Consider the following 14,184-nt stretch of genomic DNA (forward strand, 5'->3'; position numbering starts at 1 on the left):
GGGCCAAATAGAAGACATGAACATTGCTTAATGCTCAAGGATCTTGTGTGCCCAGGGAGGACACTTAGCAACACTGTTCCACCAGCTGTCATGTCTATGAGGAAGACTTCTCATAATTGGGGCTAATATCAGGGTTTTACCTGGAAAATCCAATATGGATGATGATCAGTGAAGAAGAGCCCACACTAAACTCATGAAAGGGCCTGAAAAACATTTTTTGCTGATTCTTGTCTGCTTTGGGTACAGAAATAAATTGATATAAGGGGAATATCTACATATCCATTGCTATCAGGGATATCAAATCTGATTGATTAATAGGGACTGCCTATATAATATTGAGAATAGTGATCCATTAGCAAAATCTGCCTTGGGATGGAAGGGGTCATTTTTGATTAAATTAAGAGAGATCTTGGAGTAAACCAGAAAATATGATTTCCTTACCTGTGTGCCACACTCCCTTTCTTGATATCTGAAATGACAAGGGGATCCCCTGGTTTTCTACTTGATGGTGCTGTAATAATGAACATAGGACAATCATATCTTTATATCCATGGTTTCCCAGTACATTTTCCCTGATTTATAATAACTTTCATTAATGCAATTAGAGTCTGTATGCAAAGCAAACATTATGAGTCAAATGAATTAGAAAACATGTACATTATATCTATAACAATGTTTGTTATTTATAAACTGAAAACCTAAAGCAAAGTCATTTAAAGTTGCAGTTGGAAAAAGCAATTGGAGAGCTGTCCATCAGGCTTAAATCTATTTTAATCAGTGACTCTCCAGGGAGGACCTGACAGACTGGTACCTCAATAGGAGAATATTAGAATCCACTGGGGCTTCCCTTAGTGGTGCCGACAGGTGACCCTTTCTCCCACCCTGTCCTGCACTTTTTTCCAGAGAGGAGACATGCTGATGGGGATGTGTCTTGTTACTCAAGCATACCAGGAGACAGAACGGAGAAGTGCTAATTTGAAGTTCCTTTTTTTTTTTCCTCCAGAAGGAAATCTTTTGATAGTTGTGCTATAAATCTTTAAATTCTGCTCACAAATTCATATCATTCTGAAATGTTCTGGAATGTGACTATTTTATTTTAATGGCTGTAGTAAATATTTTATTGCTAGTTAACTAAATTTTCATATATTCTGATACAACTTTGATTAGGTTGGCAGATGAAACTGTTATTCTGCACAGTAGTCAGTTTGGGGTTTTATAAATTTTCTTAGGAATATTTCCATGTGATAAATATGAAAACCAATTAGAACTGAGTTTACTTAGAATTATCTCTGGAAATGAGTTATAGTCCATATAAGTACAAAAAATCATCTTGACTTAGGAAGTTTATATGTAATTTAGGAGTTTGATACTAAAGTAACCATATTCAATATTTTCAAAAAAAAACAATTGGCCTCTGAGAGATGTTTGGCCGACCTGAAGCCTGGAATAATATACTTTTAGGGACCATTAGAAGGTCCCTGAAGTAAGATTTTATGATAAACAGTCTGATCAACCCATAATAATCATAGAACCATATCATATCCCGTAATCCCATCTGAATTCCAGGAAAATGTTTATGCAGGAGAACAGATGGTTTAATATCTAACACTACATTAAAAAAAGAGGCAAATATAGATACCAATACCTATCTAAATTAGTTCACAGTAAATACTAACGAGACTTCATTTAATCATTATACTTAGCTTCTGGCAAAGAATACAAACTATTCTATTTGCTACAATTAATTTAATATTTAAACCTTCACTCAAAGATTTGATACAATTCCTCTAGAGAAATATAAGCATCTACCATTTTTCACTCATGTCATAATCCAGAATTGCAAACTGTTCTGGGCATAGCTACAGAGTGCCTGCCTAGTATATATGAGGCCCTAGATTCAAACCCACACTCCAAAACAAAACAAAACAAAAATCAAAACAACATAAACGAAAAAATGTGTTGGAGGAAATGATACTGTCTGAAAACTTTTCCTGTTTTTGAAGACAAGTGAACACTTGTGAATTCTGAAATTAAATGGAAATCAATTAAATGGTTCAAGAATATTCTGAAACATCCAGTTATTTGTGGAACTTATTCTGCTAGTGAAGGCACTTGGCTCAAAGAGTCTGATGAAGAAACCAAACTACAATAGAGAAATTCCCTGTCACTCTGTCTCTCTCATTAAGCTTTGCTTTAATTGCAACCATATACACAATGCATGGAAAGTAAACCAGGTTATTTGATTTGAAATGGAGCACTGAGTAGTTTTTTATTGCAAAATTGGCAAAACCCATGAACCATTCTCTTCTAAATGTGTGTAAGACTTAGCGGGGGAATGACAGATTTGTTGTGCTTTTCATAAAGGCTACTTCATGATTTTCTAAAAAATAAAGCAAGCCTTTATTTCTGCAAACAATTCAGTCACAACCAAAAAGGAAATGCAACAAATTAGCTGCACTCAAAAAAAAAAATGCTGCCTTTTGCTTTTCTGGTACAGAATCTGGGAAGGTTCATCAATCAGATGGCGACAGGGCTGAGAGATGCCATGAGAGTAAAGCCAAGATTAAGGCAGACGGAATGGATTTGGCACCTGCTTGGCCCTTTATTAGCTCAGGGTCTTTGGGCAGGTTACACAGCTGAACCAGACTGTCCTGTCTATGAAATGGGGACAGATATCCCAGGACTGCTTTGAGGATTAAATAAGAAAAGGTATAAAACTGCGCAGTGCTATGCACAGCATATAGTAGTTATAAACCCCAGAAATCCATTGTCAGAAGGACTTTATGGATGAAGGCACATGATACAGACAACCAGGGTTCTCTGTCTTGAAAACAGGAAGGTAACAGCTATGATCTGACTGGCTGGGTATGAGGGTGTTGGGGTGTGGCTTCCAGTTCCAAACTGCATCCACTTTATTTGGTACAGTAAATCCCTCCATAATAAGGCAATAACATCCATAAAAGTAATGCCTGATGCTAATGTTCTATCAGTGTATCAGTGGGAACTTAAGAAAATTAGTCTAAAACTGCCCATTACATCCCCACTCAGAGGGACTCTTAGTCGATCAAGCCTGGAGAGTGAATCATAAAGGTTTTGATGGGATGTTTCCAGGATGGAGGACCCTTCTTTAGTACACTGAGTTTTCACAAGGTGAAGAAGATAGAAAGGGATTTTGTATAAAGATGGTGAGGAAAATCAATCAACCCTTATTGTGCCTCAGTTTCACTTTCAATACCTGTGTGTGTTTGAGAAGTGGGTCCCCTGGATTTCCTAACGTAGGAGGTATGATGAGAGTGGACACTAGAAGTTATGGTCTGGAGGTGTGCTTAAAATATTTCAAAAGGCTCCGTGTGCAAAGTAACGAAGAATTGTCATCATACTAATAGTCGTGAGGGTTCACGACATGTTCTAGGGACTTTACATACACTAACTCATTTAATCTTGTTAATGCTATGCAGGAGGAAATATGTACCCCTTTTATAGGTAAGGAAACTGGGGACAGAGGGAGGGAATCAGGTGATTATTGTCCAAGTCAAGGCTTCCTCAGTTCATGCCACAGTCTATGCACAAGCACGTGTATTCATCATCTCCTGTGAGGGCTTGTTTCCTGGAGGGCTACTATTAGTAGAACATTGTTTGCTCATGAAGACTTCTTATTCATTCACTTAACAGATACAAGTATTAAATGAGCACCTTGTATGTGCCAGTGACTGTGACAGGCATCAGGAATTTGCTATTTTGTAGCAACACAAATGGATTCTGGCCTTGTTTTCCCCCTTTTATAGCAAGTTGTGTTTTCTCAACTGGCGAAATATATGCATGTTCCATGAGAGACACAAACTCAGCATGGTGATGATTAGTGGCGTAAATGGAGCCGTAGCTCTAGAAGGGCTGACAAGCATGTGTGACAGGCTTGTGTATCACTTCTCCATCTAGGAGTGGCACAGCACTTCCAGCTTCCATAAATAGCATTTGCTTGTGGCTGGCTACAATTCAAGCCATTCTTGGAGAGCAGGAGTTTGGGTTTTTGCCATTATTATTGTTAGAGTCAGTTTCAGCAGTAATGATTGGCACACACACAAAAACATCATAAGACATAATTTTAAATGACTCTACATGTGAATAAACAAATATTGTGCAACTGCATGTACATAACTCCATCTCAAACTGAGCATATAAATGTCTATTTTTTTTGAAAAAGATATATCACAGGATTATTTTTGATGGACACTGAATACATTATGTTTTTATTTATATTAATTTTTGAGAATAAATTTATTATATAAAATAATACAAGACCATTTTCCTAAATAAAACATTTGAACTTAAAATAATCAGCAGAAGTTTCCATAGAGCTGATGCCTTCAAAATACCCACTGGCAGGAAGCATCTTCTGGACAGGGCATTTACTCTTGAAATTTAGCACAGACACACAGAGGACAGGATATATTGAATGCGTGAAGGTAGAAAAAGGGAAGAAAAAGAAGACAAGTGCAGGCAGGTCTCTGGGCAGAGCCAAGAGATTACCTCAAGAGACACTACCTGAGCAGCCTGGTCTGACGGAACGAAGGGATGGAAGGAATCAACAGAATAAATGAACTGCCTTAAAGTTACATGGGGTTGCAGAAGCCACCTTGAACCCCAAATGTTTTGGGGACTGTAAGTCATGATGTGCCCTCAATCTCAAGAGCCACGGCTGTTGACAGAATAATCACAAACCATATTTACTTCACAGAGTTCTAAGAGGCTGAGAGACCCAATTTAGAGTACAAATGACTTTAGTTGCACCTAAAATAGGGATGGAGCCTCCAAAATCTCATTCGTCTTTCTACTTTCTTCCTAATAGGCCGCTCTGGTTCATGGGGGGCTATAGATCACCTCTCATATATATGGTTTCTTATTCTTAACATGACTCTGAATTGGAGAACCAGTCTTTCTAGTGCTGCGGTAGATATGCGTGTTTTATCAGTTATAAATAAAATTGCATTTTTAGTGTTAAATTTATATCATCAAAGTGGGACTGGGCAGTCGCCCTACATATTGCCCAATTGAGAACTCCTTTTATTTATTTTACTTTAACCACTGACAAAAATGCTATCTGACAGTGTGGCAAGGCCCTTTCATGTAACCTCATCATTCTTTCTTGAGGCAGCCACCTCCTGGTCACAGTCATTGCCTCTGTGCTCCTTTCATCTTTATGCGCTGATCATTTGCTTCATTTTCTTGGGGCATTTATGGATGAACTGAGTCTGTGGATATTAAAAGGACAAGCCCCCTCCCCCAAATTTCCATTTTATGAAAGTCCACTGAGGCTGAAATTTTTAAAGTTCTTTTACCAAAGGAGTTATGAAACGAGAGCTTGAGGAAGAAAAGGAATGAAACACATTTATATACTCTGATTTTTCTTTTCGTTTGGTTACCAACACACCTTTCAACGCCATGGAAGAATGCAGGGATTTAACAAAGAAGGGACCTTGTTTTAGTCTTGTGAAATGGGTTATAGAGTCACAGTAGACACAAGAAGATGGTCTTGAAAGTAAATAAATGTGATCATTTGTTTATTGCATTGATTAAGTATAAAACTTAATCCATAATATACCAAAATGTAAAGAATTTATATGCACTTTTCTGCTCCTCTAATTATTCATAGGGGGAGGTGTAACATACTTATTAAAAACTTACTGATTTCTTACTAGGCACTGTACAAGGTATGGGAGTTTATGATTTTATGTAATACTTAAAATTACTGTATTTTGTAGATATCCACTTTCATGTTATAAAGAAAAACATCAGAGAGAGCTTGGGTAACTGGACCCATTCAAAAGGTGAGTAAGTGCTGGAGGTTTGAGCAACTCCACCATTTCTCAGCATGACAGCAATACTCGGTCCTCACGCTGAAAACATGTGCCACGCCTGTAAACCACCCAACAACCCAATTTTCTAATGTCTTTACAGCATCATATTTTAAAAGCAGCCACTTTTACTTACAGCTGATCGTTATTCCGAGTTCCACATTGTGTTTCTTGGGGAGCTTTACGTGAAATGTCCCACTGCTTGGGATGACAGACTCTGTAATTTCAAAACAGAACAAAGAGTTTGGTGGGATAGTTGTTGATCTGGGGGGTAGGGGTGGAGAAGTGACTTAATTTATAGTGTTTACAGTGAAAAGCATAATCAAAGAAGTAAAACAAGGATGATATTCAAAACTTTTTGCAATCAGAATAGTACCTTGCCATATAACCAATTATATACTGAAAGCTGACTGCAGAGTTGAGACAGAGTGACTTGACCAAGAGGCCCCAAGCGCAGCCAGAGTGACCCAATAGTCTCTAAATCCTGGGGACTTCAGGAGGTCCTGGACAGGACCAGAAGGCCCTAGAACAGTTTGGAGGTGGGCTTAGATACTGGCCAGCCAGTATAGAAATAGGGAAACTAGTATTGTAGCAACTCAAAGAGAACTAGAGTGCACTGGCTGATTCTCAACCCTTGAGAGAACTAAGTTGATTTACCAAGATCTGACTCTATCTTGGAGAAGAAATTGTTACATATTTTAAAGTATACTCTTGAAATTATTTCAACAGTCTGGGAAAGCTTTAATTAGTGATACATGGAAATAACCTGTAAGGGAGAACATGTACTCATATTAAGTTGCTAAAGACTAAAAATCCCTTCTTGACGACTTTGGAAAAGTGCAGGAAGAGGCATCAAGAACAAAGGAAATGTGAGCAGAAGCGGGGATTGTGGATGGCCAAACTAAGCCCCCTCTTACAGCTTCATCAGCTCTGCTCTAAGCTGGCTCCTCACCCAGAAAAAAGAACTGAGTACAGCATCTGTGATGCGGACAGAACGCGTAGGCCCTCAGGCTCCCAGTCCGACTTGTTAATTGCATGTTTAACACATTTTGAGTCTCTGCACAGCAGAGGTGAAAGCCAGGATTGGACTTTTTGGAAGTCGCGCTCCCTTCCTTGTCCTGACTTCAATTGTTCTTCTTGGCCTTTTGCCCTTTCCCACGAGAAGTTTAGGCAGTAAACGTTTTACGAGACCAGAATCTCATCTTGCAATTAGGAAGGTTCACCATAGAGTGTTAAACTAGAGAACACAATAAAAATTTGGGCTCCCTCAGCCTTCAGACTTCTAGAAGGCCACCTGTAAGAAAGGATCTCCCCCTACTCCTACCTTTTTCAGTGGTGCAGACAAGTCGTTTCTCTCTGGCCTCCTCCCTCCATTCTTCAACTCACCTCTAAGGGATGGGAGGGAATTGGCTACCTTTCCCACTTGCTCAGTCTCAACTCTTTCCAAGACCAGGCCAGTGGTGGCTTCTCTGCTGCCCCCAATTAACACTCTGATGTGCCAGGAAGTGAACCCACATATATTGGGTTACTTATTCATTGAGAGTTTATCTTTCTCCTTTTTCCAACAGGACTTGAAATAGATAAAATTATTCATTTCTTTCAATAGATTTCAAAAAAAGATCAACTAATTTTGACATACTGGGATAGAAAAAGAGAAATGAAGAAGGTAAAAAACAAAAACAAAAACACATAATTTTTTTTTTCTGCCTGACTACTGGTACTGCAAGTACTTCCCAAATATTTCTCCAAATCCTTCTTTTCCTAAAGACATTCCTTTCCTGAGTCTGGATTATTCCTCACTTCAACAACGTAAGGCTAATTGGCCCCTTCTTTCCCCAAAAGTGACTATTAAAGAATTTGGAGTTAGCATCACAGTGGCAGGCAGATGGAGCCTTTGAAAGTGACCACATTTTGCCCATAAGCACCAATAGTCAATCTGCAGATAGACAGAAGAAAGAGACAAGTGTGCATGAGGAGAGAGCATCAAGCCTCTGGTCTTGGAGGCAGGGCCTGTGTTTGACCTCCGTAGTCCTTGGCATCTGCTTAAAGCCCCTCCTGCCTGTGAAATACAAGCTATACTTCTAGCAAATGCCTCTTTTCTGTCCAAACTAGCTAGAGTGCGTTTCTGTTGTTGAACCTGAAAGACCCTGGAAGAACACACTGATGTAGTAGAAGAAATTGGATGGGAACCAGCAGAAATCTACCACCTGAGTGTTCACAGGCACAGCATGAATAAATGATTTGGCTACGTGGACAGAGCACACATGTGGTCCATAACTGCATGTGGCATAAGAAGCCTCACAACTTGTGGAACCCATTTGTGTGTGTGTGTGTGTGTGTGTGTGTGTGTGTGTGTGAGAGAGAGAGAGAGAGAGAGAGAGAGAGAGAGAGAGAGAGAAAGACTGTTTTAAGAAAAGCCTTTCTGTGAAAGGGGAGGGGAGCATACTGTATGCTTGTGTTTATGGATCTCTGTATGGATATAATATCTTACCTGCGACACTGTCCTTATACAAATACAAGTGAGGGTTTTAGAATCAACAGGGCCAGAGAACACTGATCTAGAATAGTTACTATAGCAACCTTTTGCTTTTATAAATTTTTAAAGTGGGGAACCTTGACCAAGATTAATATTGTTAATGGTATTGGAAGGGATATTATCATTTCCTGGAAAACAGTAATGGATCACTTTGACTACATAAAATGTGAAATATTCATAATGATAAATAAATATCAACCAATGAATCTCTTTGATCAAGCTGTGGCTTCATTTTAATCCTTAAATGCCAACATGATTTGTTTTATATTTGTAATTTTTCCTTATATAATTATTTGGCTGTTAAAGCAAAAGTATATTTAATTTGAGGTTTTATAAGCAAAAAAAAAAAAAAAAAGACTAAGGGGGAAAAGGTTTCAATATTTGGAAAAACAACAGGTTTAGAGTAAATAAATATAATTCTGAGAACAGATGATGTTTATTTTGCTAGACTCCCAAGTGATTATTTTGCACTTCCCTGGCTTTGCTTTATCTTTGTTAATACTATAATTAAAAACACATTTGGGTAAAAAGGTTTGCTTCTTTCCCATTGGTCTGATTTTCTGCCTGAAGCATTTATTGTTGGCACAGTGAGATAAGCACCATATCATAATTCATCCATTGGGCGCCCTTGTGAGGAGTGCAAATGTTTAACTGCCCCCCCAGAGGAAAGCATGGGACTCCAGCAATTGTGATAAACATCATTTGATAGGATTTGCACTGAAACTTCTTTCCAGAACAAAGCTATATTTTCCCCAACAAAATAACTTCAAAGTTAGAGGAGAAATTTCAAGTAGACACGACATATTTGATGGTAGTTTGGTATTTAAAAGAATCAAATGAGGCAAAATGTAAATTGTGCTCATGCTACAACTTTATAAAATTATACATATAGTAAAGGATTTTTGGTAAAAGAATGTAAAGAGTTTAAACTTTTATTTCTTAGAGTGATGATGCTATGAGCACTTTTGACTTAAAAAAAATTCTATTAATGTTACCATGATGTTGTTTGTGTACTACTATCTACTTACAGAGAAAGATTTGGGCAAAAGTATATTCAGAGTTAAGCTTTTAACCACCTTTATGTCATTTAAAATGTTTATAAAATTGAGGTAGTCCCTGAGACCCAATGTGGGAGAAGTAATATCAGGGTATAAACTATTTCTGAGGAACAAGTTTAGAAATGGATAGCTCACATCCAGACAATTAAGAGTGAATCCAGGACAGGGCCATCCTGAAACCACTTACATCCAGGGGTTCCCTATCAACTGTCCTAAGTTATTGACTGACTAAAAAGGATTTAAAAAAGAAAAAACAATTTTAGATTCCAGTAGATGAGTAATGACTAAATAGGAAGGTTCACCACAGAGGGTTAAACTAGAGAACACAATAAAAATTTGATCTCCCTCAGCCTTCAAATTTGGATGTTGTGTCTGCAGGAGAACAGCCATATCATTAATGATGTCTGACATGAGTAGGGAGGAGGGAATGACGATGGGAATACATTTTTTCTTGTTCTATTGTAGATAATCTCCATCTGAAATGGGTTGCTTTCTGGAACAAACAAAGGCTGGGAACATGACCTTAAGTTTCTTGTTCTTGGCCCTTATCAAATATGGGTACTGAATAAAGAAGGTTTAATAGATGCAGCTCTTATTTTTTAGGACCTTAAACTTAAGATATTAAAGCATTAAATCAGCAAATATTAAAATACGCATTAAGTATGCATTAAGCAATGAACAAATTTCAAGGATCCATATAAAATAAAAATGCATTGATAGCAAAAGGTAATACTTAGATACTGTTTATGAAGGTCAAATTGTGTTGGTCATTCCAGTACTGAAATGCAGTGAGTAGGTGCTGCTGATTGTCCTACAGTGTGCAGGATTCACAACTCCCTGTAACACAGGCTTTCAGTAGGGCAGACATTCAGGAATCTGTTCATATTTTATTTTTCTAATGAAACAGCCAGTGTGATACGATATGGGCAATGTGGGCTGCAAGTCAGTTGCTTTAGGGTGTACAATTCACTTTTCTGTATGACCTAGAGTAGCCCAGCTAAGCCTCAGTTCCCGGCTTATAAATAAACAAAGGTATGGGAGTATAAAACTCTTTTTACCACTAATGTTCTGTCATTGTAGTAAGTACATCTGGGAGAGGTGGGCAACCTTCCTGTTTGAAACCCTAACTTCACTGCCATCTGATTATGACAGAGTCTTTCTCCCTGGTCCTTCTACCTGGTTCCTGCTGGGTCACAGCTGACTGGAAGGGAAGGATACTCAACCTAAGCTGGCCTATTAGATTTGCTTTCCTGGGAGTTAGAAATTAGAACTGGCTGGATACTTTAGCAAAGATGGGGCCAAAATGTACAATAAAAAGTCAGAGAAGGGGGCTGGGGTTGTAGTTCAGTGGTAGAGTGTTTGTGTAGCATGTGTGAGGCACTGGGTTTGATCCTTTGCACTACATATAAATAAAACAAAGGTGTGTGTGTGTATATATATATATATATATATATATATATATATATATATAGAGAGAGAGAGAGAGAGAGAGAGAGAGAGAGAGAACTTCTCTATAAAAACAAATAGAACAGATTACAAAAGAAGCAGCTCTAAGACCAGGAAACTCAGAGAGTTAGATTCCCCCCCAACTAACTTGGAAATTCCTTTATGTGCTTCAGGTTGGTTTTCTCACTCATTCTTTGCACGTGCAAACCAACATCATTCTCTTCAACTCCCCAAGAGAAAGTGGGTTTGATCTCAGTTCTTGATGTAAACTAAAGTTCTTGATCCAGCCCCCAACTGCTCTTCATCCATTTATTCATTCATTCACCAAGTACTGACCAAGAGCCTGCTGTATTCTGTGCATGTTTTTGGGTGCTGAGGGTACATTCATGAACAAACACACAAAATCCTGACATTGCTTGTTTTTTCTACTGGAGAAGAGAGACTATAAATAAATCTATAACACATTTCAAAGCATCAGGGTAAGAACCCTCAATCTGGGCAGGAGGAGAGGGATAGAGGGTGGTCAAGGCAAGCTTTTCTGAGTGAGTAGCCTTTGAACCTGAATAAAGTAAACAAGCCACCCAGACACATCAGGGAAGAACTGTCCAGACAGAGGACACAGTCACCACATATCAAGTACAGGTGGTTCCAACTTCCTTCCTAATTTCAGTCCCAACATTCTTCTGAAAAATTTCACTGTGTGGATGGTCTTTCCCTCATACTGCATTCTCCATTCCCAGGTCTACTGGGTGGAATGATCTTTGCCTCCACTCCACTTTAGAGCATCAGTACCTTGCTTAACCTTCCCTGAAATTCAAAACTCTAATACATCACTGGCCTCAACCTCCCAGCTGTAGCTCTCTAACCTGTTTTCTCTCAATGTACCCATTTTTCTTCTTGGAGACCCCAGTTCCTTAAGTCCTCCCTTTCCTCTCAGTCTATCAGGCCGATCCTTTATTGATTCTTTCTGTCTCCAACTCAGATTCTTTCAAACACAGGCAGTTTTAGTGTAGTGGTGGAGTGTGGCTTTGAAGCCAGCCAGCTGGGGTTAAAATGCCAGCCCCACCATTACTGCTGTGGGCTTTGATTTTCTGAGGATGTAACACTAGAGACCTCTGCCATTGCTGTCATGTGGGTGAGATGATCTAATGCACACATAGTACTTAGGAAAGTGACAGGCTACACAGTGAGCACTTGGTAAATATCATCATGGTAATTAGTGTGCTATTTTCAGAATTAGTCATCTTCTCTCTGAGCAGTGGTTTGCACCTCCTTGATTTGGGTTCTTTTATTTAACCTTCTCTAGAAATCCCAGTCTCTGATCTAATCCAATGCTCTGTATCTCTGTTCTTATTCCTTGGCATCTAAGATTTCCTCAAACCAAAATGAAATAGGACAAAAAAATCCATATTCACCAGGCAGGTTGACTCTGCTGTACACACAGAGCTTCCACATTCTGCTTGGTCCCCCACCTAACCTGGAAATTCCTTTATGTGCCTCAGGTTGGTTTTCTCACTCATTCTTTGCACATACAAACCAACATCATTTCTTTCAACTCCCTAAGCTACAGACCCTTTCACATTTGCTTACATGAACTACTGAGACATAGCTTAAAATGTATTTACAGTCTCATGTCCTTTTCTTCAAATTCATGAGAAGAGGTCTTCCATCTTCTGCCTTAGGGTAGCTGTCTACTTATGTTCTAGATAACATCTCCTTCTCATTCCTTTGGGGACCTGATTCTGCCAATTATCTTTTCTCTCCCTCATTCGTTTTAGGTCCCAGCCATGTTCAAATATTTCCAATCTCAAAAAAAAAATGAAATAAGCCACCTCTGAACTATGAATCTCCCTCTTATCTGTTGTCCTACCTCTTTTCTCTATGACTAAACTTTGTGACCTTGCCAAATGTCCCCTGGGACAAAATTAAACCTGCTTGAGAACTATTGAATAAAGGATAAGGCGCATACAACAGAGCAATGAGCACATAACTATATACAGTAAAAGTTTTATAAAAAGGAACCTATAGGGGACCCCAGTCATTTTCACCTGTTTACTGCATTTTTCCTGCTAACCTCACTTTCCAAACCCAAACCCAAGGCAGACGATAGACACAGTATGTCTGTACTCTCACCATTCCCTTACTCAACTCACTGTGATCTGACTTCTGCCCTCACACCCCTAAACCTACCCTGGAAGTATTTTTTTTTTAATTCGAATTGCCAAAACAAAGGACCCTTCCTGCTTTGAATTCCCTGCAGTGATACTATATTATTGACTATGACTTTTGCCTTGAAATTTTGCTATTCCAAAATGACATCTTTTTTTTTTTGTTGTTTTTTGGTTCTCCTCCCACTTCTCATTTGTCATCTTTTTTATCTTCTTTGCTACCTACCATGTTATCACTTATAATCTCAATATTCATCATGTAGAACTCTGTCTACTTGCTTAATTACCTTCTTAACCCCGCTCTCCCTAATGCTCATCTTTTCCCCCATGACTATAACCATCACTGATATATATGTTGGCCACTCCTTGGTCCTGCTCATGAGCCCGGACCCCAATCCCAGCCTCTTGGAGGTGTTGTCTTCCTGGGCCCTTCCCTCTGTCCTCCAGTGGCCATACAAATTCAGCAAGCCTCTTGTCTTTCAGCAGTGCTTACTCCTGTTCAGTTGAATATGAACTTCTTGGGGATATTGATCTCTCCTATTTTCTTTTCCAATGATCTGAACATAGCATAGTGCCTACCATTTAGTAAGGGTGCTCAGTAGCTGCTTTTCGAATTAAGAGTCGTGCTTGTCTTGGCATTGGCAATTGTCTCCAGTATTGGAAAATGTAGTTTTCAACTCATGCCTGAGGTTAGAACTCTTTTTTTTTCCCTGAAAAAAAAATAGTTTCCTTTCCTTCATCTTCCATATCTAATCTCTAAGCCCTGCCTCATGTCATGGTCTGAATTTCATTGTCACCACTTCTTAGCTCTATTCCCTTGTCAAGTCACTATGATTCTTTACCTGTCCAATTTTTCCTCCTTACATTTCAGAAGGCTCTTTCTTAAACATTTATCAGCTTACCCTACTCTCCTGCATAAAATGCTCCTTGGCTTCATTAGACTTAAATATTAGTTCTTTATCAGGGTATTGTATAATGCGGCCCCTTCTAGCCTCGCCAACCCCAACTCCAAATCCAAACCAGTTCTCACCTCTACCCCTTTATATGCCCCAGCAGAAGAAGCCCTTTTGGCTGCTTCCCCACCCAAGCTTATTATTCAAGCTCAAGTTCTTTATACTGGCTGC

The 14,184-nt window shown here is 38.9% G+C and overlaps 1 protein-coding gene across 1 annotated transcript in view; it reads right to left on the reverse strand.

Moving 5' to 3' along the window:
- Positions 1-14,184, reverse strand: part of GRIP1 (glutamate receptor interacting protein 1) — a gene marked incomplete at its 5' end in the record, with an annotated part of 251,102 nt that overhangs the window by 54,592 nt on the left and 182,326 nt on the right. Inside the window, 2 exons of the mRNA XM_081310350.1 lie at positions 442-511; positions 5,989-6,069. Coding sequence (XP_081166476.1) covers positions 442-511; positions 5,989-6,069 — 151 coding nt within the window. The remainder of the gene's footprint in view (positions 1-441; positions 512-5,988; positions 6,070-14,184) is intronic.

This window comes from Spermophilus citellus (genome assembly GCF_964194105.1).
Source record: "Spermophilus citellus genome assembly, chromosome: 10".
In the NCBI taxonomy this organism is placed as follows: Eukaryota; Metazoa; Chordata; class Mammalia; order Rodentia; family Sciuridae; genus Spermophilus; species Spermophilus citellus.